This window comes from Theropithecus gelada, chromosome 16 (genome assembly GCF_003255815.1).
Source record: "Theropithecus gelada isolate Dixy chromosome 16, Tgel_1.0, whole genome shotgun sequence".
Lineage (NCBI taxonomy): Eukaryota > Metazoa > Chordata > Mammalia > Primates > Cercopithecidae > Theropithecus > Theropithecus gelada.
Window position 1 is genome coordinate 6,987,843 of NC_037684.1, and position 27,427 is coordinate 7,015,269.

The 27,427-nt window shown below is 47.3% G+C and overlaps 1 protein-coding gene across 3 annotated transcripts; it reads left to right on the top strand.

Annotated features, from left to right (window-relative positions):
• Nucleotides 1–672: 672 nt before the first annotated feature.
• Nucleotides 673–26,651, top strand: SPACA3 (sperm acrosome associated 3). 3 transcript variants are annotated; one of them, XM_025362820.1, is made up of 6 exons: nucleotides 673–790; nucleotides 6,124–6,241; nucleotides 24,189–24,494; nucleotides 25,622–25,780; nucleotides 26,220–26,298; nucleotides 26,487–26,651. In XM_025362820.1, exons 3-6 carry the CDS (start codon nucleotides 24,359–24,361, stop codon nucleotides 26,551–26,553), a joined length of 441 nt encoding a protein of 146 aa, XP_025218605.1. In that variant the 5' UTR covers nucleotides 673–790; nucleotides 6,124–6,241; nucleotides 24,189–24,358; the 3' UTR covers nucleotides 26,554–26,651. The 3 variants fall into 3 exon arrangements, with proteins under 3 accessions (XP_025218605.1, XP_025218604.1, XP_025218606.1); XM_025362819.1 differs by lacking the exons at nucleotides 673–790; nucleotides 6,124–6,241 and adding an exon at nucleotides 20,660–20,762; XM_025362821.1 differs by lacking the exons at nucleotides 673–790; nucleotides 6,124–6,241; nucleotides 24,189–24,494 and adding an exon at nucleotides 20,660–20,762.
• Nucleotides 26,652–27,427: the final 776 nt, after the last annotated feature.

Below are 27,427 nucleotides of genomic sequence, written 5' to 3' on the forward strand. Positions count from 1 at the left end.
TGTACCCTAGAACTTAAAGTATAATACAAAAATAAATTAAAAACAAACAAACAAACAAAAAAAAAACAGTGTAAGAGGATATTGAAAACTCCCCTATCCCTTCCACACAGCAGGCATCTAGTATGTTCCCTCTTAGGGAAGTTCCCACGGGACACGAAGAGATTGGCTTTGTAAATGCTCCTCTTACAGGTACTGAAGTTAGGAATTTCTAGAAGGAAATGAAACCACTCCTAGAAGATCCCCTCAGTTTAGCAGACCAGTTGGACCAAATCCTAGGACCCAGCTTTTACACCTGGGCTAAAATTATTCCATTATAAATACACTGTTTACAGCAGAAGAAAGGGGAATGATTAGGAGAGCAGTCATGACCATCTGGGAGAGGCAGCACCCTCCTGGGCAAGGGGTCTTGCCAGCCAAACAAAAATTTCCAAATGTCAATCCCGAATGGGATAATAATGATCCCAGAGACTGGGCCCAAATGGAGGAACAAATAATTATAAGAAATCAAAGAGTCCACTCCTAGGACATAAAATGTCTCAAAAGCATTCGAGATTCAACAAGAAAAAGAGGAAACTCCCTCTGCATTCCTGCAGACGCTCAGAGATCAGATGAGAAAATACTTCAGATTAAATCTGGAGGAGCCAGCAGAGAAAGGCCTTTTAAAGGTTAACTTTGTAACTAAAAGCTGGCCTTGCAGGCCAGGGAGTGCAGCTGCAGATGTGGGGGTGGCAGGAGCCGCAGAGCCAAAGCAGACAGCAGAGAAAAAGGTGGACAGTGTGAGAGAGCCAGTGTGACTAAACCCCTAATAAGATAAATAATGTCTGTATTATGCAAAAGGAGTCACTGGGGATCCTAGGCTCTGTGTAATGCAATACTTAGGAATTATGGGTGTATAGGGATTTATACCCTCACTAAACAAGTATGTGCAAGTTTTGTAACTTGTCAAAGGCTAAACAAAAAGGTAATGAGAAAACAGGACAAGGGAGGAAGACCTCCCAGACTAAGACCATTTCAAAGCATCCAAGTAGATATCACAGAAATGCCCTAAGTAGGAAGACTAAAGTATTTACTGGTGATTGTAGATCACCTTCCTGGCTGGGTAGAAGTCTTTCCCTTTCCAACAGCCACCACCAGAAATGTGGTCAAAATAATATTAGAACAATTGTACCTAGATTTGGCCTGGTGGAAAATACTGCTTCAGACAATGAGAGCCACTTTACCTCAAGGGTGTTAAGGGGAATTATGGAAGGTTTACAAATTCGATGGGATTATCATACCCTTTGGCATTCCCCTTCCTCTGGAAAGGTAGAAAGAATGAATCAAACACTCAAAAAGTGTATCACCAAGCTAATCTTAGAAACTAAAATGCCTTGGACAAAATGTTTTCCAATAACACTCCTTAGGATTAGGACAGCCCCAAGAAAAGACTTGGGATTGTCTCCCTATTAGTTATTATATGGGCTCTCATATTTGGGCAGAACTACATATCTCCCTACTATGGAAACGAAGGATCAATTCTTAAGGTATTATATACTGGCCATATCCTCTACCCTGTCATCCCTTAGGTTAAAAGGACTTCTGACTCAAACTCCACCTCTTGAGTTTGTGGTTTACCACTTCCAGCCTGGTGACTTGGTGCTGATTAAGACTTGGAAAGAAGACAAGCTGCACCCAAGCTGGGAATGCCCTTATCAAGTGCTCCTGAGCACTGAGGCGGCTGTGCAAACAGCTGAATGGGGGTGAACTCAGTATACTTGAGTCAAGGGACTGGTAAAAGAGACCCCAGAAGGGAGGGAAAAAAAAACCCAGTGAAAAGTGCATGGGTCACCTGAGGAACCCTTAAAGTCAACTCTGAGAAAAATCTTAAAAGAAAACATGGGCTGGCCCCATTTCTGGAAGTTAATATGGCAGGGATGTGCTACCACACAAGGAGCAGAAGGTCAAAATGGAAACTGGCAGGGGACTCCTGCCTACCCAATCAGGTTGGTAATTAATATAACCCAGATGGTAGCACCCCAAACTATAAGATTTAATGCCTGCCAGGTCTTACCTTGTGGGAATTTGGAAAATTAGAGACAGCTCTCACAGTTGAATAAATATCTTCGCCCTGAGCCAAATGCAGGTTACAGTAGGGCATCACCCTGCCCCAGCTGGGATGATGTATGGTGTATTACCCCATTTGAGTGTTGGACAGTAAACCTGGGGTGGGTAACTCTGAGCTGGAGACCCTTGAAGAATAAACTACCTCTGACCAAGGGCTCCCCATCAAATAACTGTCAGAATTTAGAATGCAATCCTATACTCATCACCATTGACAATCCAGCTGTTCTAGACCAAGAACCAAAAGTAGCATCTTATGTGTATAAGTTAGGAGCAGGCATCACAGAGAAAGACCCCCTAGGGTGATTTGCTCTCAAACTAATCAAGAACTCAACCTCCCATTTGCCTGGGACTACTGCAACCCCAGACCCTAATAAACACTTCGGTCCACCAAATAATGACCCTAAAAGGGTAAAAATAATTGAGGTAAAGTATTTAAGGCAAATCATAGAAATTGAGACAGTTTACAGAGATGTGAATGCCTGGGTCGAATGGGTCAAATTTTCAGTATAAGCCCTCAGCAAGAGTAACTATTATGTGTGTGCTGCAGGACGACCTCAGGCACAAGTGGTTCCATCGCCCCTAGGATGGGATACCAATCCTGAAGGAATGCGTTGTATGTTGGTTCTATACCAGGATAAGGATGCGTGGGGAAATGAGACTTGTAGGAGTCTGTCATTACTCTTTCCTGCATTGCGGAGGTCAGATCCCAGAGCAATCCCCTCATTCTTTATAGGGAATATAAACCACTCCTCTTGCTTCTCCAGGCAGGGGCAGAGTACAGTAAGTCCATGAGAACTCTTGACTTGTACCCAATTCCTAAACATCACTGGTGAGGCAAAGGCAATTACTCAGCTCTCCATATACCCCAGGCTGATGTCTGGTGGTATTGTGGGAAAGGAATCTCCATAACTTGTTACTGTCCAGTTGGACCAGGACTTTGCTTTAGTCCAATTGGCCATTCTCTTCACCCTGGCATTCCACAAGATACCTGAAAATACACATGGCCATCAAAACTGGAGAAATTTGACAAATTATTTTGACTCCAATATATATATTGAGTCAACAGGAGTCCCTAGGGAGGTGCCTAATGAATTTAAGGCCCAAAGTCAGCATTCTTCTGGTGGTCAACCTTTTTTTTTTTTGGGATGGAGTCTCACTTGTCACCCCAGCTGGAGTGCAGTGGCATGTTCTTGACTCACTGCAACCTCCTCTGCCTCCCAGGTTCAAGCCATTCTCCTGCCTCAGCCTCCCAAGTAGCCGGGATTACAGGTGCATGTCACCACACCCAGCTAATTTTTGTATTTTTAGTAGAGATGGGGTTTCGCTGTGTTGGCCAGGCTGGTCTGAAGCTCCTGACCTCAAGTGACCTGTCTGCCTCGGCCTCCCAAAGTGTCGGGATTACAGGTGTGAGCCAACACACGTGGCCCAACTATTAATAAGAATGTGGATTGGATTAACTACATCTATTATAATCAACAGAGATTTATCAATTATACTTGGGACACCCTCAAAAGGGTGGCTAGCCAGTTAGATGCCACCAGCCAAATGGCCTGGGAAAACGGGCTTGTGTTAGACATGATACTAGCAGAAAAAGGGGGCGTATATGTTATGCTAGGTGGGAAATGTTGTACTTTCATTCTCAACAATACTGCCCCAGGTGGGACCATTACAGAAGCTTTACAAGGACTGAAAACTCTAGCCAACGAACTGGCAGAAAATGCTGGAATTGATGACCCATTTGTGGGTTGGCTAGGAGTTGGTTTGGAAAGGCATGGTAGCTTCAATCCTTACATCTCTCACAATTGTGGCAGGAATCTTAACTGCAGTGAGATGTTGTATTATCCCTTGTATGAGGGGACTAGCACAGAGATTAACTGAAGCAGCTATTAATAAACAAATGCCCATGAATTACCAGGAAAATAACCTGCTACTATTAGAAACCAAATTAAACTCATTCTCCTATGAGGAAGAAAGTAAAAGAGAAATTCGAGGACCGAAAGGCTTCATAAGAAAATGAGACCAAAGGAAGTAAATAGAAAAGAGGAGGGAGTTTGTAAGAAAACATTTTAAATGGTCCATTTTCAAGGCGTGATAAATCTAAGTACTGGCAGCCAGCCTACAAATGTAACAAACCTCATGGCTCATGCACCTAGAAGGTCACAATTAAGTGAAAAGAGTGTAGAGGAGGGGTCACCCTATAAAACGGAAGAAAGTTTCGCTGTTGAGAATTTGAAACTTAAGTGGGGAAGGGGACCCAGGGTATAACCTTATAAGAGGGATAATGAAACTTAGGCGATATCCAGGAGGATTGTAACACCATAGTACTCCACTGATGAGGAACTGGGGAAGAGATTTGATTGCTAGGAGATAAATTACCTATTGTAACTGCCTTGGGTGTGCCTGCCTAACAGACACCTGATCTTGCAAGACCGCCATTAAAAGTCTCGCTTCCGCTGTTCTTCGTGTCTCCAAGTCCATTCTTTGGGTTTGGACGGGTGAATGTGTGTTTCTCACGATCAAATCAAATTGTCTTATTTTACAGGTCAGGGAACTGACTATGGCCTAGAGAAATGAGACAGCCTGTCTAAGATCGCATGGAAGCTAGGAACAGTGAAGGATCCAGACCTAGACTGCTCTATGCTGTCTATCAGGATGTTTTGACCTTGCCACGACTGACATTTCGGCTGAATAATGATTTATTGTGGGTAGCAGTCCTGTGCTTTGTAGGACGCTGCATCCTTGACTTTTCCTCACCAAATGCCAGTAGCAATCCCCCTCCCTTAGTTGTGGTAACCAAAAATGTCTTCAGGCATTGCCATGCATCCTCCGGAGGGCAAAACCATCTCCTGTGGAAAATCATTGCTATGTAAGCTCATTCTTTAAGGCCGAGTGCAGTGGCTCACGCCTGTAATCCTAGCACTTTGGGAGGCCAACGTGGGCAGATTGATTGAGCTCAGGAGTTTAAGACCAACCTGGGCAACATGGTGAAACTCCATCTCTACTAAGACACCAAAAAAAAAAAAAAGAAAAAAAAAAAAGAAAAAAAGAAAATTAGCCAGGCATGATCCCAGCTACTTGGGAAGCTAAGGTGGGAGGATTCCTAGAACACTGGAGGCAGAGGTTGCAGTGAGCTGAGATTGCTCCAGCCCAGACAATGGAGTGAGACGCTGTCTAAATAGAAAAAAAAAAAAAAAAAGATACTCCTTTGGGCCCATCGAACAGCATGAAACTGGAGCTCAGCTCTTTCCTTGTAGTTTGGGAGAGAAATTGCTTTTGGGTGTGAAGTGGATAATGTCTTTCCTCCTCACTCAACCCTCCAGCACCGTGAAAGAGCTCTGCTGGGGCCCGGGATTTCAGCGAGGAGAGAGGAGCTCCCAGAGAGTAGTAGGGAATGTGTCAGAGGGAAGATAGCATGAACACCAGATCCTTTGAAAGATGCATTTCATTTTCCCCATTTTGCAGAGAAAGGCATAGAAGTTCAGAGGGTTGAACACACCCATAGAGCCGCATGTGGTTTCCCTTCCACACACCATAAGAAGCCCCATAGAATACCCAGGCTTACTGTCTCTCAACTCCACGCCCATGAGCAATAATGTCAGAGGGCTTCTCTTATGCCCTCTCTGTCAATGGCAAGTGTAGTGTGAGTACACAGTTATGTTCTAGAAAGGTAGATCTGGTCCCTGCTCTGGCCCTTACTTCCTGTGAGTCCGGGAGGTCTTCGCTTTCCCCTTGGGGGTCTTTGTCCTCACATTGGACTGCACCAGGGATGAGCATCTTCCTGGTGTTCACTCCGCCTTCCCACACCCGCAACCTTGAGAATCAAATGGGGCAAATAACGGTGTTTACAGGGCTTATTTATTTTAATGCAAAATGACAGTTTTATTGAGCCCAATGAAAGACAATGTATATTTTTAGAATCCAGATTAACCTGTTTTATTCACAGGAAGTATGCTAATGCAAATGACTTTTTAGCCACTAAAATGTTAATAACTGGATCGTTTGTTTTGTTTTTTGAGACAGGGTCTCGCTCTGTTGCCCAGGCTAGAGTATATTGGTGTGATCATAGCCCACTGCAGCCTCAGACTCCTGGGCTTGCGAAATCCTCCCGCCTTAGCCTCCTGCATATCTGGGACTCCAGGTATATGCCATTACACCTGGTTATTTATTTTTATTTTTATTTTTTTGTAGAGACAGTGTCTCTCTACGTTGCCCGGGTTGGTGTTGAACTCCTGGCTTCAAGCAATCCTTCCACCTTGGCCTCTTAAAGTGCTAGGATTACAGGCATGAGCTACTGTGCCTAGCCTTTTCTCATATGTAAGGCAAGTGATGGTCAGGGAGCTTAGGCCATAGGATATATGGTTAGTAAGTGGCAAAATCAGAACGCTAAGCATGTGTCTTTGATTTCCAATTCCAGCTCTGTCTTTTAGATCACACTGCTTCTCAAGATCCAGCGGCAACTACTGCAAGAGTGAGAGGCGGACTGGGTCCAGGGTTGGATGTGTACAGGGCCCTCAGGTTGTACAATCTCTCTGGTTGCTAGGAGTCTCTGATAATCAGAGCCCCCAGGTTGCTAGGCAACCCAAGTTGCTAAGAGTTCCAGTTTTATTATAGGTCTTGGGTTGTTAAAAGCCCCAGGTTATTCAGATTTTCAATTTATTAAAAGCTTCATGTTTCTCAAAGGCCCCAAGTTATTAGAGACATCAGTTTCTAGGGGCCCTAGGCTCTTACAGATCTAGGCTCTTGAAGTTGTTAGGTTGCTAGCCCAGCCTGGTTGCTAGGAATTTCAGGGTTTTAGAGGCTCTGGGTGTCTAGAGGCCTTTAGCTTTTGAAGGTGTCAATCTACTCAAAACCTCACTTTTTAGCACCTGTAGCTTGTCACGGGTTCCAAGTTGCTATGGACACAGACTCAGAGTTTTAGGTTTTTGCAGAGTCGTGGGTCAGCCCAGCAGTTTTCTTCCACCCATTCAGCCTCTATGTGATCAGATCCCATAAGTGCAGCTGTATGTTTCTCTCAGGTGTTTCATCATTGCTCAGCTTGTTCAGCACCCACAGCAGCACTGTCCTAATTCACTCTACTCATGGCCCTAAGCGCTTAGGCACTGGTGGAAAGGTCTTCAGAGCAGAAACTTGTTATTATTCTAAAACAACCACTTTTTTTTTTTTCCTTTTCTTCTTTTTCTTTTTTCTTTTTAAACATCAACTCAACCCAGATTAAAACAGCCACATGTTGAAGCACACTTGGGTTATGTTTCTGTTGTAATCATTCACTTCTAACCAATTTTAAATAATATTAAATTAGACTTTGACAGCCCCTTACTTCCAATTATAGATTAGTCAGAACAGTAAAACTAGCTTTTATGTGTGTTTTTCCTTTCTAAGAAACTTTTTCTTTTCCTTTTTTTTTTTTTTGACAGAGTCTCGCTCCATCGCCCATGCTGGAGTGCATTGGTGGGATCTCTGCTCACTGCAACCTCTGCCTCCTGGGTTCAAGTGATTACTCCCACCTTGGCCTCCCAAGTAGCTGGGACTATAGGTGTGCAGCACCACGCATGGCTAATTTTTATATTTTTAGTAGAGATGGGGTTTCACCATGTTAGCCAGGCTGGTCTTGAACTCCTGACCTCAAGTGATCTGCCCGTCCCAGCCTCCCAAAGTGCTGGGATTAATAGGCATGAGCCACTCTGCCCAGCCTCATGTGTAGATTTGTATACCCACCACTCCAATCCAAATACAGAACTATGCCATTACCACGAAGCTCTTCCTTGTACTACCCCTTTACAGTTACATTCATCTTCTTCCGTCCCCAACCTGTGCATTTTTAAATGTATTTGCTTAACATCTCTTCAGTGCCTTCTGTGTGCCTCACCCATTAATAAGTCAAGGAAATACAGACATAAATATAACGTACTCCTAGCTCTGGAAGAGCTCACAGACAGGGCCATAGTCACGTACATTATAAATTATAGTGTAATGTGGTAATTCTATGATAGGAATAAGCTCAAGGTGTAGCGGCAAGAAAATAGGTGAGAGGGGAAGGTGTTCAAGAGGCAGAGAGCATTGAATTAGCTCCTTCTGCAAAAGTTGTGACACCGGATTGATTTTGAAGGATGAGACAAAGTTATCTGTTGCCAAATGAGGAAGAACTTTCAGACAGATATGTCTTGGGAAGAGCTGGTTGTTTGGAACTGCCAGGGCCCAGGGGTTGGGAGGTGAGGCTGCCGGGTGAAGAAGGCAGACTGTGGAGGTCCATCTGGGCTTCTGACCGAGTGGGCTGGCCCAGTTCTGCACGTGACAGAGCCCCACTGAAAGGTTTAGACATGGGGAATGGTGCATTCAGCCCTGTCCTTTAGAAAGAGTCCTGTGATGTAGAGAGGCCAGTTAAGAAATGACTGCAGTCCCAGGTAAGATACGAAGAAGGCATCAACCAGAGTGGCGGGAACAGGTATGGAAGAACCAGCTCTGAACTCAGAAGGAGATCGGGATGGGAATGAGGGGTATCAAAGGGATGAACAAGCACTTTTTCCAAGACTGATTTTTTTTTTTTAAGGTGATATCAGTTTCCTTGAGAGAAAATCCCTAGGATGTAAGTCCAAGAAGATGAATGCAAGAAGATTAATTCCCTGCTTATCCAGAGATCTTGCTACTACAATGAAAGCCAAGATAGCACAAACTTGTATGAGGAAAAGGCCTCTGATCAGTTAAAACAAGCTCATGCTGTTTTAACTTCGCAATATCCTTTAGGTCCTTACTCAGAGGCTTTTTGACAATTCAAGTGTAGTTCTCAAAAGCATAGTTTCTTTGTTTCCTCACCCCTAAAATAATAATATAAGCAATCTTTTATTGAGTGTCTTCTTGGTATCAGGTACTGTGTGAAATGTTTTGCATGTTATCTCATGAATCCCTTCCACACCTTCCTGGGGTGGCAGTTCTCTTCATTTTACAGGGAGGATACTGAAGGTCAGCAAAGTTAATTAATGCACCAAGCTCACGGAACTGGTAGGTTCTGTGAAATTAGGCCTCCCCCTAGGTCTGCTGCTCTCACAGCTCACTGCCCCAGACTATAGAAGCCACAACTCACAAGAGGGAAAGAAAGAATGTCAGCCTATAGTGGCACCAGGTCCAGGAAGGAAATTCACATGAATTGAGGATCTTGGCAACTGTTAAGTAATTTCTATCAGCTTCACATGAGTGGTATATAAGTTGGGCTTCTCCAGAGAAACAGAATAGGATATCTGTCTGTCTATCTATTCATCTATCTGTCTAACAAATAATTTTCTACCAACTTCACATGAGTGGTATATAAGTTAGAGTTCTCCAGAGAAGCAGAACCAATAGGATATCTATCTATCTATGTATCTATCTATGTATCCATTTTCATGCTACTATGAAGAAATACCTGAGACTGGGTAATTATAAAGAGAAAGAGGTTTAATGGACTCACAGTTCCAGATGGCTGGGGAAGCCTCACAATCATAGTGGAAGGTGAAGGAGGAGCAAAGTCTTGTCTTACACGGCAGCAGGCAAGAGAGCGTGTGCAGGGGAACTGCCCTTTATAAAACCATCAAATCTCATGAGACTTATTCACCATCATGAGAATAGCATGGGAAAAACCTGCCCCCGTGATTCAATTACCTCCCACTTGGTCTTTCCCATGACACATGGGGATTATGGGAGCTAGATTTCAAGATGAGATTTGGGTAGGGACACAGCCAAACCATATCATTCAGCCCCTGGCCCCACCCAAATCTCATGTCCTCACATTCAAAGCCAATCATGACTTCCCAACAGTCCCCCAAAGTCTTAACTCATTCAGCATTAACTCAAAAGTTCACAGTCCAAAGTCTAATCTGAGACAAGGCAAGTCCCTTTTGCCTATGAGCCTGTACAATCAAAAGCAAGTTAGTTACTTCCTACATACAATGGGGGTACAGACTGGGTAAAGACACCCATCCAAATGGGAGAAATTGGCCAAAATATAGGGGCTACAGGCCCCATGCAAGTCCAAAATCCAGTTGGGAAGTCAAACCTTAAAGCTCCAAAATGGTTTCCTTTGACTCCCTGTCTCATATCCAGGACAGGCTGATGCAAGAGGTGGATTCCTATGGTCTTGGGCAGCTCTGCCCCAGTGGCTTTGGAGGGCAGCCCCACAGTCCTGGCTGCTTTCACAGGCTAGTGTTGAGTGTCTGCAACTTTTCCAGGTGCATGTTGCAAGCTGTTGGTGGATTTAACATTCTGGGGTCTGGAGGACAGTGACCCTCTTCTCATAGTTCCAACAGGCATAGTTCCAACAGTGGAGACTCTGTGTGGGGGCTCTAACCCCATATTTCCCTTCTGCAATGCCCTAGTAGAGGTTCTCCATGAAGACTCTGCTCCTGAAGCAAACCTCTGCCTGGACATCCAGGCATTTCCATACATCCTCTGAAATCTAGGTGGAGGTTCCCAAACCTTAGTTCTTGCCTTCTGTGCAACTGCAGGACTGACACCATGTGGAAGCTGCCAAGGCTTGAGGCTTGTACCCACTGAAGCCATGGCCTGAACTGTACTTTGGCCCCTTTTAGCCACAGCAGGAGTTGTTGTGATGCAGGGTACCAGGTCCCGAGGCTGCACACAGCAGGAGGGCCCTGGCCCAGAAAACCATTTTTTCCTCCTAGGCCTGTGATGGAAGGGGCTGCTGTGTAGGTCTCTGATATGCCCTGGAGACATTTTCCCCATTGTCTTGGTGATTCACATTTGGCTCCTCATTACTTATGCAAATTTCTGTAGCTGGCTTGAATTTCTTCCCAGAAAATGGGGTTTTCTTTTCTATTGCATCGTAAGGCTGCAAATTTTCACAACTTTTATGCTCTGCTTCTTTTTGAATGCTTTGCTGCTTAGAATTTTTTTCTGCCAGATACCCTAAATCATCTCTCTCAAGTTCAAAGTTCCACAGATCTCTAGGGTGGGGGCAAAATGCTGCCAGCCTCTTTGCAAAAACATAGCAAAAGTCACCTTTATTCCAGTTCCCAAGAAGTTCTTCATCTCCATCTGACACCACCTCAGCACAGACTTCATTTATTGTCCATATCACTATCTGCATTTTGATCAAAACCATTCAACAAGTCTCTAGGAAGCTCCAAACTTTCCCACATCTTCCTGTCTTCTGAGCCCTCCAAGTCTCTAGGAAGCTCCAAACTTTCCCACATCTTCCTGTCTTCTGAGCCCTCCAAGTCTCTAGGAAGCTCCAAACTTTCCCACATCTTCCTGTCTTCTTCTGAGCCCTCCAAACTGTTTCAACCTCTGCCTGTTAACCAGTTCCAAAGTTGCTTCTACATTTTTGAGTATCTTTATAGTTGTACCCTACTCTAGCAGTAGCAATTTACTGTATTAGTCCCTTTTCTTTTCTTTTCTCTTCTTTTCTGTCTCTTTCTTTCTTTTTCTTTCTTTCTCTTTCTTTCTTTCTTTCTTTCTTTCTTTCTTTCTTTCTTTCTTTCTTTTTCTCTTTCTCTCTTTCTCTCTCTTTCTTTCTTTTTTGAGACAGAGTTTCACTCTTGTTGCCCAGGCTGGAGTACAATGGTGCAATCTCGACTCACCACAACCTCCACTTCCCAGGTTCAAGCGATTCTTCTGCCTCAGCCTCCAGAGTAGGTGGGATTACAGGCATGCACCACCACACCTGGCTAATTTTTGTATTTGTTAGTAGAGATGGGGTTTCTTCATGTTGATCAGGATGGTCTTGAACTCCTGACCTCAGGTGATTCACCCACCTCGACCTCCCAAAGCGCTGGGATTACAGGCGTGAGCCACCATGCCCAGCCATTTTCATACTGCTAGGAAGAAATACCTCAGACTGGGTAATTCATAAAGAAAAACAGGTTTAATGGACTCACGGTTCCACATGGCTGGGGAGGCCTCACAATCATGGCAAAAGGTGAAGGAGGAGCAAAGTCACATCTTGCATGGCAGCAGTCAAGAGAGCAGAGAGCATGTGCAGGGGACCTGCCCTTTATAAAACCATCAGATCTTATGAGACTTATTCACTATCATGAAAACAGCATGGGAAAAGTCCACCCTCATGATTCAATTACCTCCCACTGGGTCCCTCCCACAACAAGTGGGGATTATGGGAACTACAGTTCAAGATGAGATTTGGGTGGGGACACAGCCAAACCATATCATTCTATGTATCTATGTGTCTATGTCTCTCTCTCTCTCTCTCTCTCTATTATCTATGTACCTACTTATCAATCTATATCTATATATATATATTTTTATATATTTTTAATTTTTAATTTTTGTTTTTGAGACAGGATCTTGCTTTGTTACCCAGGCCAGAGTGCAGTGGCACCATCATAGCTTACTGCAGCCTTGAACTCCTAGGCCCAAGAATCCTCCTGCTTCAGCATCCTCAGTAGCTGGGACTACACCATATGCCACTGTGCCCAGCTAATTTTTTATTTTTCATTTTTGTAGAGATGGGGGTCTTGCTTTGTCCCCAGGCTGGTCTCAAACTCCTAACCTCAAGCAATTCTCCTGCCTTGGCCTCCCAAGGTGCTGGGATTACAGGTGGGAGCCACAGCACCTGGCGAAGGGAAATTTATTATAAGGAATTGACTTATGCAATTATGAAGACAAATCCCAGATCTGCAGAGTGAGAGGGCAAACTGGAGACCAAAGAGAGCTGATATTGTAGTTCCAGTCTGAAGGCTGGCAGACTCAAGACCCAGGAAGAGCCAAATGTTCCAGTTTGAGACTGGAGGCAGGAAAAAAAGGTGATGTCTTAGTTGTAAGGCAGGCAGGCAGGCAGGCAGGAGGAATTCTCTCTTAACTTGGGAAAGGTGAGCCTTTTCTTCTATTCAGGACTTCAACAGATTGGATGTGGCCCGCCCACCTTAGGGAGGGCAATCCAGTCTACCAATTAAAATGTTCATCTCATCTAAAGCACCCGGAATAGAAACACCTAGTAAAATGTTTAACCAAATATCCTGTGACCCAGTCAAGTGGTCACATAAAATTAACCATTACACAGGACAAGATAGAATAATAAAGGAGACACAACACTAAAGGAATGCAGTGGTGTGAGACTAGTATAGGAATAAGGGGCATTACACACTGCAGTCCTCCTGCCAACAATGCCACATGACTACCCCCATGTACTGTGCCCACCGATGAAAAGAGCAGGGTGAATCAGGTGAGAATCTTGATCTATGGACTTTAGGCTCTCTCTGCTTAGCCAGAGGAGGACCCATTCTCTCTTTGCCTACAGTGACCCTGGCACATTCCTTGTCGCCAGCCTGAGGACTCTTCTGACCAAGTCTTCTGGGCTAAGTTTCTTCTGAATCAACTAACTAGGTGATTTTCATTCATTTCTTCATTTATTTACTCACCCAGCATCTAAAAATCTTTGTTCTTGATGCTGGGAAAATAGACATGAGAGACACAAATCAGGCATCTGCTAGTCTGGTGGGAATGACAGAGAAAGAAGAACTGAGAGCATGTGGGATGAGCTGAGATTATAAGTTAGCACTGGACACTGTACAAGAATGTGCCACTGGATACTGTCTAAGTCAGCCCAAGGAGTCCAGAGGGAGATGTCAAGCTTTGGCAGTGCTCTAAGAAGGACTAGATTCTAGCCAGGGAGTTGGGTCAGAAGGAGCAATTTTGACATTCATGAATATATGATCCCATACAAGACATGGATGCAAAATGTCATCACACATTTGGGGAACTATAAGAGTTTGGTTGGAAGTGGCTCTGAGCCCTGGCTGCACTTTGGAGTCACTTGGGAACATTACAAACATACAGATGCCTGGGTTCTACCCCCCGAGATTTTGGTGTAAATGGCCTGGGATGGGACCCAGGAGTCAGTAGTTTTTCTAAAGTATTGCCAGGCCTGAGGATAAGGCATGTAAGGGAGACTGATGGAGAACTTAAACTTGGAGAGAGCAGAGGAATATCTCTTCTGGGATGTGGTCAAAAATCTGAGCTCACTTTGGGGGTAGGAAACACTTGTGCAGAGCTCAGCAGGGAAATAAAGACCTGCTGATCTCCAACTGGGGCCTCGTCTGCCCTCATAACTGTTGCTTTTGAGCTTCTGTTTCTTATTCCCCATTTAAAAGTGAACATCGACTGGGAAATAACAAAACATACAATAAAATAAAATAAGCTGAAAGATTACTCAATAAAAAGAAGCAATAAAATAGTAAAAGCAGGCGGATGCCGTAAAACCCCCAAAACTCGACCAGACAGAATCACCACCAAGGGCCAGGCAATAAAAACAATAGCTAAAATGTACTGCTCCAAGTGGTAAGCATCTTCATGCATTGAGGCACTTGAGATTCACCACCAACCTAAGAGGGAGGGATGGTTATTATTTCCATTTTACAGGGAAGGGAAACATGGTTTGGGGAGATGAAGTACAGTGCTCAAGGTTACAGTGGGCGGGGCAGGGTAATGACTCCATTTCAATGATGAGGAAGTGGAGGCTAACTTTCCAAGACTAGTTAGCCAGTTGGTGCAGAGCAAGAAATCGAACCGGGGCTTCTAACTCAAGTACGAAGCTCTCCCCTCCCCCACCCCCACCCCCAATAAAACCTGAAGCCTGGCTGCATGTGAGAGTCATCTGGGAAGCTTTAAAGACATACTGATACCAAATAGACATTTCTTGAAAGAAGACATACAAATGGCCAACGAGTATTTGAAAAAATGCTCAGTATAGCCAATCACCAGGGAAATGCAAAACTCAACCACAATGAAGTATCACCTCATACCTGTCAGGATGGCTATTATTTAAAAAAAAACTAAGACAAGTGCTGGTGGTGAGGGCATGAAAGAATTGGAATTCTTGTGCACTATGGGTGTGAATACAAAATGGTGCTGCTGTTACAAAAAACAGTATGGAGGCCGGGTGCGGTGGCTCACGCCTGTAATCCTAGCATTTTGGGAGTCTGAGGCGGGTGGATCAAAAGGTCAGGAGTTGAAGACCAGCCTGGCCAAGATAGTGAAACCCCGTCTCTACTAAAAATGCAAAAATGAGCCAGGCATGGTGGTGGGTGCCTGCAATCCCAGCTACTCGGGAGGCTAAGGCAGAGAATTGCATGAATCCAGGAGGCGGAGGTTACAGTGAGCCAAGATCACATCACTGCACTCCAGCCTTGGCAACAGAATACGACTCCATCTCAAAAAAAAAAAAAAAAAAAAGAAAGAAAAAAAAAAGAAAAACAGTATGGAGATTCCTCAAAAAATTAAAAATAGAATTACCATATGATCCGGCAATCCTGTTTTTTGGTATTTATCCAAAATAATTGAAATCATGATCTCCAAGAGATATAGGCACTCCCATGTTGATATGGTTTGGCTCTGTGTCCCCACTCAAATCTCATCTAGAATTTTTATCCCCACGTGTTGCGGGAGGGATCTATAATCCCCATGTGTTGAGGGAGGGAGGGAGGTGATTGGATCATGGTCGGGGGGGCAGTTTCCCCCATGCTGTTCTCGTGATAGTGAGTTCTCATGAGATTTTGTTTTGTTTTGTTTTGTTTTGTTTTTTTGAGACCAAGTCAGGCTGGAGTGCAGTGGCATGATCTTAGCTTTCTGCAACCTCTGCCTCCCCAGTTCAAGAGATTCTCCTGCCTCAGCCTACTGAGTAGCTGGGATTAGAGGTGCACGCCACCACACTTAATTTTTTCGTGTTTTTAGTAGAGACGGGGTTTTGCCATGTTGCCCAGGCTGGTCTCAAGCTCCTGGTCCCAAGTGATCCACCTGCCTTGGCCTCCCAAAGTGCTGGGATTACAAGCATAAGCCACCATGCCCAGCCAGAGTTCTGATGAGATCTAATGGTTTTCTAAGCATCTGGCATTTCCCCTGCTTGCACTTCTCTTGCCTGCTGCCATATAAGATTTGCCAACTTCCCAATTCACCATGATGGTAAGTTTCCTGAGGCCTACACAGCCACGCAGAACTGTGAGTTAATTAAACCTTGTTCCTTTATAGATTACCCAGTCTCAGGTATTTCTTTATAGCAGTGTGAAAATGGGCTAAAACAGTAAACACAATGGGGGTACAGGCATTGGGTAAAAGTTTCCATTCCAAATGGGAGAAATTGGCCAAAACAAATGGGCTATAGGCCCTATGCAAGTCCAAAACCTGGCTGGGCAGTCATTAAATCTCAAAGCTCCAAAATCTCCTTTGACTTTATGTGTTACATCAAGGTCATGCTGATGCAAGAGGTGGGTTCCCACGGTCTTGGGCAGCTCTGCCCCTGTGATTTTGCAGGGTACAGTCTCCCTCCCGGCTGCTTTCACCAGCTGGCATTGAGGGTCTGTGGCTTTTCTAGTTGCACAGTGCAAGCTGTCGGTGGATCTACCATTCTGGGGTCTGGAGAACGGTGACCCTCTTCTCACAGCTCCACTAGGTAGTGCCCCAGTGGGGACTCTGTGTGGGGGCTCTAACCCCACATTTCCCTTCTGTACTGCCCTAGTAGAGGTTCTCCATGAGGGCTCTGCCCCTGCCACAGGCTTCTGCTTGCACATCCAGGTGTTTTCATACACCCTCTGAAATGTAGTGGAGGTTCCCAAACCTCAATTCTTGACTTCTGTGCACCTGCAGGCCCAACACCATGTGGAAGCCACCAAGGCTTGGAGTTTGCACCCTCTGAATCCATGGCCCCTTTTAGCTCTGGCTGGAGTTGGAGTGGCTGGGATGCAGGGCACCAAGTGCCAAGGCTGCACAAAGCAGCAGGGCCCTGGGCCTGGCCCATAAAATTATTTTTTCCTCCTAGGACTCCAGGCCTATGATGGGAGGAGCTGGCTTGAAGATCTCTAACATGCCTTGGAGACATTTTTCCCATTGTCTTGGCTACTAACATTTGGTTCCTGGTTACTTATGCAAATTTTTGTAGCCCATTTGAATTCTTCCCCAGAAAGTGGATTTTTCTTTCCTACCCCATGGTCAGGCTGCAAATTTTCCAAACTTTATGCTCTGCTTCCCTTTTAAACATAAGTTCCAATTCTAAACCATCTCTTTATGAATGCGTATAACTAAATGCTTTTAAGAGCACCAAGGTCACATCTTGAATGCTTGGCTGCTTAAAAATTTCTTCTGCCAGACACCCTAAGTCATCTCTCTCAAGTTCAAAGTTCCACAGATCTCCAGGGTAGGTCAAAATGCCACCAGTCTCTTTGCTAAAGCATAGCAAGAGTGACCTTTGCTCCAGTTCCCAATAAGTTCCTCATCTCTATCTGTGACCACCTGAGCCTGGGCTTCATTGTCCATATCACTATCAGCAATGTGGCCAAAACCATTCAACAAATCTTTAGGAAGTTCCAAACTTTCCCACATCTTCCTGTCTTCTTCTGAGCCCTTCAACCTGTTCCAACCTCTGCCTGTTACTCAGTTCCAAAACTGCTTCCACATTTTCAAGTTATCTTTATAGCAGTGCCCCACTACATTGGTACCAATTTACTGTATTAGTCCATTTTCACACTGCTATAAAGAAATACCTGATACTGGGTAATTTATAAAGGAAAGAGGTTTAATTAACTCACAGTTCCACATGGCTGGTGGGGGTGGCACAGGAAACTTACAATCATGGCAGAAGGGGAAGCGGGCACATTTTACATGGTGGCAGGTGAGAGAAGTGCAAGCAGTGGAAATGTCAGATGCTTAGAAAACCATTAGATCTCATGAGAACTCATTCATTATCATGACACCAGCATGGGGGAAAACCTCCCATGATCCAATCTTCCTCCCTCATTTGACATGTGGGAATTACAGCTTCCTCCCTTCACACATGGGGATTGCAATTCAAGTTGAGATTTCGGTGGGGACACAGAGCCAAACAATATCACATGTTCACTGCAGCATTGTTCACAAAAGCCAAGAGGTGGAAACGTGTGTCCATCCACAGTGATACGGTTTGGATATGTGTCTCCTCCAAATCTCATGTTGAGATGTGATCTCCAGTGTTGGAGGTGGGTCCTGTTAGGAGGTGTTTGGGTCATGGTGGTGGATCCCTCATAAATGGCTTGGTGCAGGCCTCGTGGTAATGAGTGAGCTCTCATTCTATTAGTTCATGCAAGAGCTGGTTGTTTAAAATAACCTGGCATCTCCTCCCCTCTCTCTTGCTCCCTCTCCTGCCATGGGACATGCTTGCTCCCCCTTCACCTTCCATCATGAGTAAAACCTTCTTGAGGCCTCCCCAGAAGCCCAGCAGATGCTGGTACCATATTTCCTTTATAGCCTGCAGAACTGTGAGCCAAATAAACTTCTTTTCTTTATAAGTTCCCCAGCCTCAGATGTTCCTTTATAGCAATGCAAAATAAACTAACACACATAGATTAATGGATAAAGAAAATGTGATATACACACAAAGTGGAATAATAATCACGGGTAAAAAAGAAGAAAATTCTGACATATGCAACAATATGGATGGGCTTTGAGGACAATATGCAAAGTGAAATATGCCAGTTCCAGAAAAGGAAATAATTCTCCTTTTATCAGGTACCTAGAATAGTCAAACTCATAGAATCAAAGAGAGGAATGGTGGTCACCAGGGGCTGGCAGGAGGAGAAAACAGGGAGTTACTAATCAATGAGCATAATGATCCAGTCAGGTGGCTGGGTGCAGTGGCTCACACCTGTAATCCCAGCACTTTAGGAGGCTGAGGAGGGTGGATCACCTGAGGTCAGGAGTTCGAGACCAGCCTGGCCAACATGGTGAAACCCTGTCTCTACTAAAAATACAAAAATTAGCCGGTGTGGTGGCATGCATCTGTAATCCCAGCTATTCGAGAGGCTGAGGCAGGAGAATCGCTTGAACTCAGGGGGCAGAGGTTGCAGTGAGCCGAGATCATGCCACTTCACTCCAGCCTTGGCAAAAGAGTGGAACTCCATCTCCAAAAAAAGAAAAAAAAAAAACAAAAACCGGTCAGGCAAGACGAATGAGCTCAAGAGATCTGCTGTACAGCAGTGTCCTGTACAGTCAACAATAATGGATTGCACATTAAATATATGTTAAGAGGGCAGGTCTCCTGCTAAGTGTTCTTACCTCAGTAAAAAAAAAAAAAAAAAAAAGAGGGAAAAAAAAAAGAAAAACACTGGTGCTGATGCTGGGGCAACCCTCAATTTTAACTTGGTTGTCCTGGGGTGGGGCCCAGGCAGATAGGGTGGACATGGTGCAACTAGACACATTCATGGCTGTGCTCTGCACTTAGTAGTAATTACTATTATTTATTGAGCACCTGGGGTACTAAGCATTTTGTTGCTGTTTCATTGAGCCTTCCTAGTACCCTGTGAAGTTGGTATTGTCATCCCCACTTGAGAATCAAGGAAACAGAGAGTGAATCCACTTTCTTTAGGTCATTCAGCTGGAAGTCACTAGCGCCTGTGTTTAGCCCTGGTCAGCCTGACCCCAAAGCCTGTGCTCTAGCTCCTGTGCTGCACGGCCTCCAAGCCTGGGCCCCTGTGAGGCACAGACATAGGCACCTCATGCCCTTTCTTTCCACTTCTCTGCCCTTTAAGTTTTAGGGTCAGTAGTGTAACCTTTGCCCTGCACTTGTCCACACTGAATGGCCATTATCTAGGTGGAGAAGGGAGTGGTTTGTAACTCAGCATTAAGGAAGAAATTTCTGGCACTCAAAGGAGCTCCATGGTGAGATGGGCAGCCTGGAAAAGCAGTGGGCAACCACCAGCATCCCTAGGCACCCACGACCATCCCTGGACATGCACCACCATCCCTCCACATCCACCACGATCCTTGGGCACACACCACCATCTCTGGGAATCTACTACTATCCTTGGGCACTTAACACCGTTCCTGCACACTGGGACCACCATCCTTGCACACTCACCTCTGTCTCTGGGCACCCACTGCCATCCCTGAACATCTACCACCATCCCTGGGCACCCACCAACACCATCCCGGCACATCCATCACCATCCCTGCACATTCACCACCATCCCTACACATCCACCACTGTCTTTGAACACCCACCATCCCTGCACATCCATCACCATCCCTGGGCACCCACCATTGCCCATGTGCACCCACTACTATCCCTACACACCCCACGATCTCTTGGCACCTACTACTGTCCTTGCACACCCACCACTGTCCTTGCACACCCACCACTGTCCTTGCACACCTGCTACCATCCCTGGGCACCTACCACTGTCCCTGGTCACCCACCACCATCCCTGCATGTTCACCACTATCTCCGGACACCCACCACCATCCCTGCACATGCATCACCATCCCTGGTGTCCCCCACTGTCCCTGGGAAATCATCTGAAAGATCTGTTGGGAGAGGAAGTGTCATCCTTCAATGTAGTGTGTGTGTGTGTGTGTGTGTGTGTGTGTGTGTTTGGGGGGGATGGGGTAGAGAGGTGCAAGGGGGCTGGGATTAGATACCCCTGCTCTGCCTCTGGGCCCTGAGTTGAAGGGCTCAGGTGGGCTAGTCAAAGCTCCAGGCGGAGCTGTTTGTGGAAGATGAGCTCACAGAGCTGGAGTTCTAGAAGGCCCTTGGTTGACCTGGAGCCTGCCTTCCCCATCGTTCTCTTAACACTGGGTGCCTGGGGCCCTGGCGAGGTTGTGGGGGGCATCCCGAGCTGCAGCAGGGTTTTGGGCCACTGCTGCTGCTGCCATTGTCACCATGATCTCAGCTCTGTGGGGAGCACTCCTGATCAGTGAGCCCCCTTTCCCTTCTTCCTGGGGCTGTTAACAGGGCCCTGAGTTGGTCTGGCCAGAGAGAGGTGGAGTAAAACAAGGTGGTGGTTAGGATGGGAGTGTCCTGGCCTGGAAGACTGATCAGCTGAGAGAGAGAGAGACAGAGAGAGAGAAGAGAGAGAGAGAGAGAGAGAGAAAAAGAGAGAGAGAGAGAGAAACTCTGGAGCTGCTGTGAAATGGTCAGGATGGAATTGCTTTTAAGTCACTTTTCTACAAAAACAGTCCCTGTGTAGCAGACAATTTGGTTTCCTCCTTTACAACTTAGGGATATTAATCCCACTCCTTTCAATTGTTGAGAGGATTGGATGAGATTAAGTTAGAAAAGCTCTGGGAAAGGCTTGGCACGGAGCTCAAAGACTTGACAAACTCCACCAGGTTGGTCACTCCCCTCGCGGTGAGGAGAAGGACTTATGTCCCTGTGGCCACGCCTTTTGTGGACTTGAATTTCAGAAGCAGCCCCTGAGTGGCTACTCCATGCCAGCAACTCTGCAGATAAATAAAACCGGCTGCCGTTCTTCAGAAGTTAACTTTGTGGTGGGAAAGACTGACATCTATTCCAGCCTGGTGTGACAGAGGAGGTGGAAGATGGGGCGTGTGAGAGTGTGGGGGGCGGTGGCCTGCCAGGAGACTCTCACTGGGGATCCCCCCTCTGATGATGAACCCCCCTTCATGTATGAGTCAGAGTTAACCGTGTAGAGGAAAGGAGAGGGTGAATGTTCTAGACAGCAAGGTCATTGTGAGAGAACAATTGCTGGAACATAATGTATGAGTGAGGGAGTGGGCCGCAGGGCTGGGCCGTGAAGGGTTGTGAAGGGCCGCGTGGACCTCGAAGGGGCAGTAACAGTGGGAGCCAACCAAGGTGTCACAGGGTTGGGCTTTTCATGTAACAAATTTGTTCTAATGGACGTGTATACAATAGCTTGGAAGAGTCGTCAAGACATGGTACAAGAAGACCATGAAGGAACCCAGTGTGACCTTAGGAAAGGACGGTGCTCTGACAGGGAAGGTGGAATCCACAGGACATTGGGACTGGTTGGTTGGGACTGGGTGAAAGATGGCATGGGGCAGGAGTGAAGAATGACACCCATATTTCTGGTTTGGGTAAGTGGGTGGCCCGTCATGTTTTAAAGCACATAAGGGAAGTTGTAAGGCAGAAGCAGGCAGTGATGGGAACAGTGGTTCTGTTCAGATGTGCTGAGTTTGAGGTGCCTGCAGGAATTCAAGTGGACGTGTCCAGCCAGTAGTTGCCTGTGAGGTCTTGGGGAAGATGCCACAGGGGTCGCCAGCCTGCAGGCGGTGGCTGACAGCAGGGCTGCCCAGAGGGTTTCCTCAAAGTGGAAGAGAAGAGGGCTCAAGGCAGGAAGGCCTGGAACGCATATCAGCGGTTATGGCCTGGGCAGAAGTGGATTCCACAGAGGAGAAAGAGGAGAGTCAGCCAGAGAGGGAGGAGGAAACCTGGGAGAGGGGAGCATCGTGGAAACCAGGAGAGGCAAGCCTTTCAACAGGGGGTGGTGGACAGCATGAGTGCGGCTGAGAGCTCCCATTAAGACAGAACCGACGGGGCCTCCTAGGACCTGCAGAGGAGTTTCAGCGTGTGGTGGTGGCGGGGAGGGCAATTCACCAGGTTGGAAAACAAATGCGAGGGGAGAAAGTGGTAATTTTCCCCAGGAGTTTGGGTGAGAGGAGGGGGAAAGACAGGGGAGGACCAGTCAGCATGAGACTTGAGGGAAAGCATTTAGAAGCTGGAGACTGAGCAAGTCTCTAGGAGCAGGGGAAGGAGGAGCAGGAGGGGAACGGTGCTGGCGCACTGGGAGAGGAGGGACAATGAATGGAGCAAGACTTGGAGACGGGAAGGACAAATCTAGAGCTTGGAGGGAAGGAAGGTGGGCTTGCATGGGGGTGGAAGCCCCACACCCAAACAATAATGGGGTGCAGATGAGGGCGAGGAGGCTACTGATGAGTTTGCAAGTAAGTGAGGCTAAGGCAGAAAGAGGAAGAAATTCCACAAGTGAGCACCTTGCTTTTCTTAGTGCATCGGGAGACAAGATCATGTTCTGGGAGCCAAGGGGTGGGACAGTATGGTGTGCTCAAGGACTATACCGAGGATTTTCATTTCCTGTGAGGGAAACGGGAGAGAGAAATCTGAGCAGAGACAAGCGCGTGTACCAGTGCTAGTTGTAGTTCATAACAGAAACAACAATTCACTTATTTTTAGTGCCAAGAGCTAAGCTGTGCCCACGCCTTTTCTCATTTATTCTTCCAACAATCGTATGAGGCAGGTGTTACTCACGTCCTCATTTTATAGAGGAGGAAACAAGGCCCAGGGAGGGCCCAAAGTCAGAGATGGAGCAAGAAGCAGAGGGGGGCTTCCAACCCCAGCCTTGCTGCAAAGCCACGCCCTCAACCACTGTCATCCTCGGTGGCATTCAAGGTCCCGTGGAGGTTGGAGACCAGGGACACCCATTGGCACAAACAAGAGTTTGTGCAACTCTTTCGCTTTTTGACTCTGTGAAGGCGGAGAGCAGGTGTGGAGGTGCAGAGCTCAAGAGAGGCATGGATAGGCTTGTCAGAGGTGGTGGGCAGTGGGATAGGAGCTCACAGAGGTGGGAAATGCGGGTGAGGACGAGAAGCAGGGATGACAGGGCAGGGGAGGGACTGGTTGAGACACAGTGGAGCCAGAGGGGACTAGGTCTGGGGAGATGAAGGAGGCCTGAGGCTGTGACACCCGGATGCTAATGTCCTCCATGATTTGGGGGACTGGCCACACACCGCCAGCGATGAGAGGGCACGGAGGTCAAACCAGACAGGCGGGCTGGCCTTCCAGGGAGAAGGGCTTTTTGCAGGGTGTGGTTTAGAAGGGGTGGTGGGGGTGGTGGGGGTGGAGGAGACTCTCGGGACATCTTGGGGCCTTGTGTGTGGAGAAAGAACAGCTTCCCCTTGCGCGGGCTATAGGGGAGCAGTGTTCTGGGGGAGACCTTGTTTCAGTTAAGATCTGGAGATGGAGGGTCAGTGCCAGAAGGGCTGTCCCTTGACAACTGGGCTGAGGGGCCCGTGAACACGGTATGACAGCGCCTGGCTATCCTCTCCGGGAGCATCTGCTCAGCGGGGCTTTGGATTTATAGAACTTTGTCTCCATCCAAACTTTTCCCCTTCCTAGTTGTAAACTCTTGTGCCTCAGGACTAAATAATGTGTAACGTGTAATATGGAGCTCACAATAGGTCAGTTTTCTTCCCGGTTCGGACTGGGGTGGTGTGAAGCAGGATGGGGAAGGAGAGGGGCTGGCCTCGGGGGCAGGGCTGATGCTGATCAGGGATGCAAGGGGGCTGATTCCTGCTGCCGGAGCCTGGCCTTCTGCCCACACCTTCTCTCCTCTCCCCTTTCCCAGGGGTACACTCAAGCCCCGTTTCTTCTCCTTCTGTGAGTGGACCGCCGAGGCTGGTGAGCTGTGGGTCATCCCAAAGCTCAGCTCTGAGCCAGAGTGGTGGCTCCACCTCTACCACCGGCACAGAAGCCAGGAGCAGGGCTCTCGGAAGGCGGTGGTGCCCAGCTGCGATCATGTTGTTGGCCCTGGTCTCTCTGCTCAGCTGCCTGCTACCCTCCAGTGAGGCCAAGGTCTACAGTCGCTGTGAACTGGCCAGAGTGCTACAGGACTTCGGGCTGGACGGATACCGGGGATACAGCCTGGCTGACTGTGAGAACCCCTCTTCCTGGCTGGCCCTGGCTTCCCCACACCTCTCTCCCTCCTTCCCTCCCTCTTTCCTTCTCATTCAAGGGCTGTGGCTTCGGGAGCTTTTAGAGCCCTTCTGTAAACCGAAGAAGATTTGAGATGGCAGGTAGAGAACAGCCGGCACTGAGTTAAACATGCAGTAGGCAGGCAGCAGGCAACCAAATTGGACTCACTCCTTCATTTTCCCCTGCTGCTAAAGTCAGGGTCAAAGGAAACAAGCAGCTCAGTCCCCTAAACTTAACCGTGGCCACTAGCATTAGACATTCCTTCTGAAATTAGAAAAGACAAACAACAGAGCAGTCATGCCAAACTTTTCCAGCTGGTGGCAGTTTTAGATGGCCACGTGGGAAGGGAAGTCACACCGGGGCTCATCTTTCCGACAGGTCCAGCGCCCTCTATAGATTCCACCTGGGTCTTCCTAATCTTGTCACTAAAGATTTAGCACTTGTAGGCTGGGCGCGGTGGCTCAGGCCTGTAATCCCAGCACTTTGGGAGGCTGAGGCAGGTGGATTACCTGAGGTCAGGAGTTCGAGATCAGCCAGGCCGACATGGCGAAACCCCGCCTCTACTAAGAATACAAAAATTAGCTGGGCATGGTCGCAGGTATCTATAATCCCAGCTACTTGGGACACTGAGACAGGAGAATTGCTTGAACTCAGGAGGCAGAAGTTGCAGTGAGCTGAGATCATGCCACTACACTGCAGCCTGGGCAACAGAGTGAGACTCCGTCTCAAAAAAAAAAAAAAAAAAAAGAGTTAGCACTTGTAGATTAATTCAACAAATTTACTGGGCCCTACTACATGCTGAACAATGAGAAAGTGGGAAGATTGCTGGGCTAAAAGTCAAGAGGCCTGAGGTCAGCCCCGACCGCTGCTATTTGGTAGCTGATGGGAGCCTGTGTGAGTCACTGTGCACCTCTAAGCCTCGATTGATTAATTCATTTGCAAAGCAGGTGGGAAGGCACCTTCCCCAATCACCTTGATCAGGCAGGCGAGGCTGGGTGGAACCAGCGTGGGACCTGTGCAGTGAGTACCCTGGCCTGGGGTAGCCGTAACTGTCTGACCTCCAGGCCTGTGCTCTGCCCTATGCAGGGGTCTGCCTTGCTTATTTCACAAGCGGTTTCAACACAGCTGCTGTGGACCACGAGGCTGACGGGAGCACCAACAACGGAATCTTCCAGATCAGCAGCCGGAGGTGGTGCAGAAACCTCACTCCCAACGCCCCCAACATGTGCGGGATGTACTGCTCAGGTAGCTGGGCCTGGGCCCAGGGCTGGCAGGAGTCAGGCCCTGCATTAGCTTTTGTTTCCTTCCCAGTTTAGTTTGCTACCTGCATCTCTGAGTGAGGGTTCCCCCACATCTGGCTGGGCCCACGGAGGAGAGGGAGATGGGACAAGGGATGAGGGTAGGTCTTCCATCAGTCTGAACTGGGGTCCCAGACAGGAGACTGCCTTAGAGCTATAGGAATGGAGGGAGGATTGTTTCTGATGGAGCGGGAGAAGGATAGGGTGGAACCTGTGCTTCCAGAGTGGTTGAGACAGGCCTGGATTTAGGGGAGTGGAGTGTGTGTGTGTGTGTATGTATATACATATAGAGAGAGACAGATACACACACACATACACACACACACACACACACACACTCTGGAAGTCTCCTGCTCCCTCATTGTGTTTCTCTGCCTATCACCCAGATTTGTTGAATCCTAATCTCAAGGATACCGTTATCTGTGCCATGAAGATCACCCAAGAGCCTCAGGGTCTGGGTTACTGGTAAGTAACTTGGGCGGCAGCCCTGCCGCAGTGGTTTGGTTAGAACTGGTGGGCGGCAGCAGGGAACAAACCCCTTTCCTTCCTCACTTCTGGTTTAGAGCCCACACTCTCCTTCCTGTTTTTCTCTGGGCAGTGACTGGCAACTGCAGCTGATGTGATCTCTCCTCTTCCTTGTTCTCCATCCTCAGGGAGGCCTGGAGGCATCACTGCCAGGGCAAAGACCTCACTGACTGGGTGGATGGCTGTGACTTCTAGGATGGACGGAACCACACACAGCAGGTTGGGAATGTGGTTTGGTTCCTGACCCAGGCTTGGGAAGACAAGCCAGCAAATAAAGGATGGTTGAACGTGAATGTGGCTCTCAGCTCTCAGTGTGTCTGCAGGTGCCGTGTCAGAGCCAGAGCACCTCCATGTTCCCTCACCTCACCTGTCCACCTGGGCTGTGCTTCAAGTGGACTCCAGAAAGTCCAGCACCAGAGGCTTACCTCCATTTCTGGTGGCCTCAGGGCAGGTATTGGGGGGGGGGCACCAGTGCATTTTTTGTCCACCACACCTGGCAGAGTTTGGGTCTAGGGTGGCCAGATTTAACAAAACAAATACATAACAAACAACGAAAACAGGATGCCCCGGTTTAATTTGAACTTTGGATATACAACAAATAATTTTAAGCATGTCCAAAATATTGCATGGGAATATATTTATATTAAAACTATTTGACGTGTATCCAAAATTTAAACTTAACTGGGTGTCCTGTGTTTTACGTGGCAACCCTAGCTGGATCTAGGGCTGTGCACCTCTGGCTTGATTGGGAAGGTCCTTGGGATACTTGTTTTCTGCAGCTTTGGTTGCAGATGGTGGTCACCGTGCTTTGGCCCTGCAGCTGTGACTACTAACACACACCCCTGTCGCCCCAGGGGTGCTGCTTGGTCGCAGGAGAGGAATGACCACCCGGAGCTTCAGCTCTCACCTTGCTCTCTAGTGCCCTCTCGTGGCGGAAGGTTCAAGTGCCGCTGATAGAGACGGTGCACTCACTTTGCCCACCACTGCTAGGAGGTTGGAGGATGGGGTGGGGGTGACCATGGCTTTCAATCCGCACAGTGCAGCCCTCTGCCTTAGTCAGCACACGGGA

Excerpts from the sequence above, each read along its gene's own strand:
- SPACA3 (XM_025362819.1), top strand. The coding sequence starts at position 20,729 with ATGATCTCAGCTCTGTGGGGAGCACTCCTGATCA. Across the intron at positions 24,495-25,621 it reads GGGATACAGCCTGGCTGACT|GGGTCTGCCTTGCTTATTTC; the intron begins GTGAGAACCCCT and ends TGCCCTATGCAG. Across the intron at positions 26,299-26,486 it reads CCTCAGGGTCTGGGTTACTG|GGAGGCCTGGAGGCATCACT; the intron begins GTAAGTAACTTG and ends CTCCATCCTCAG.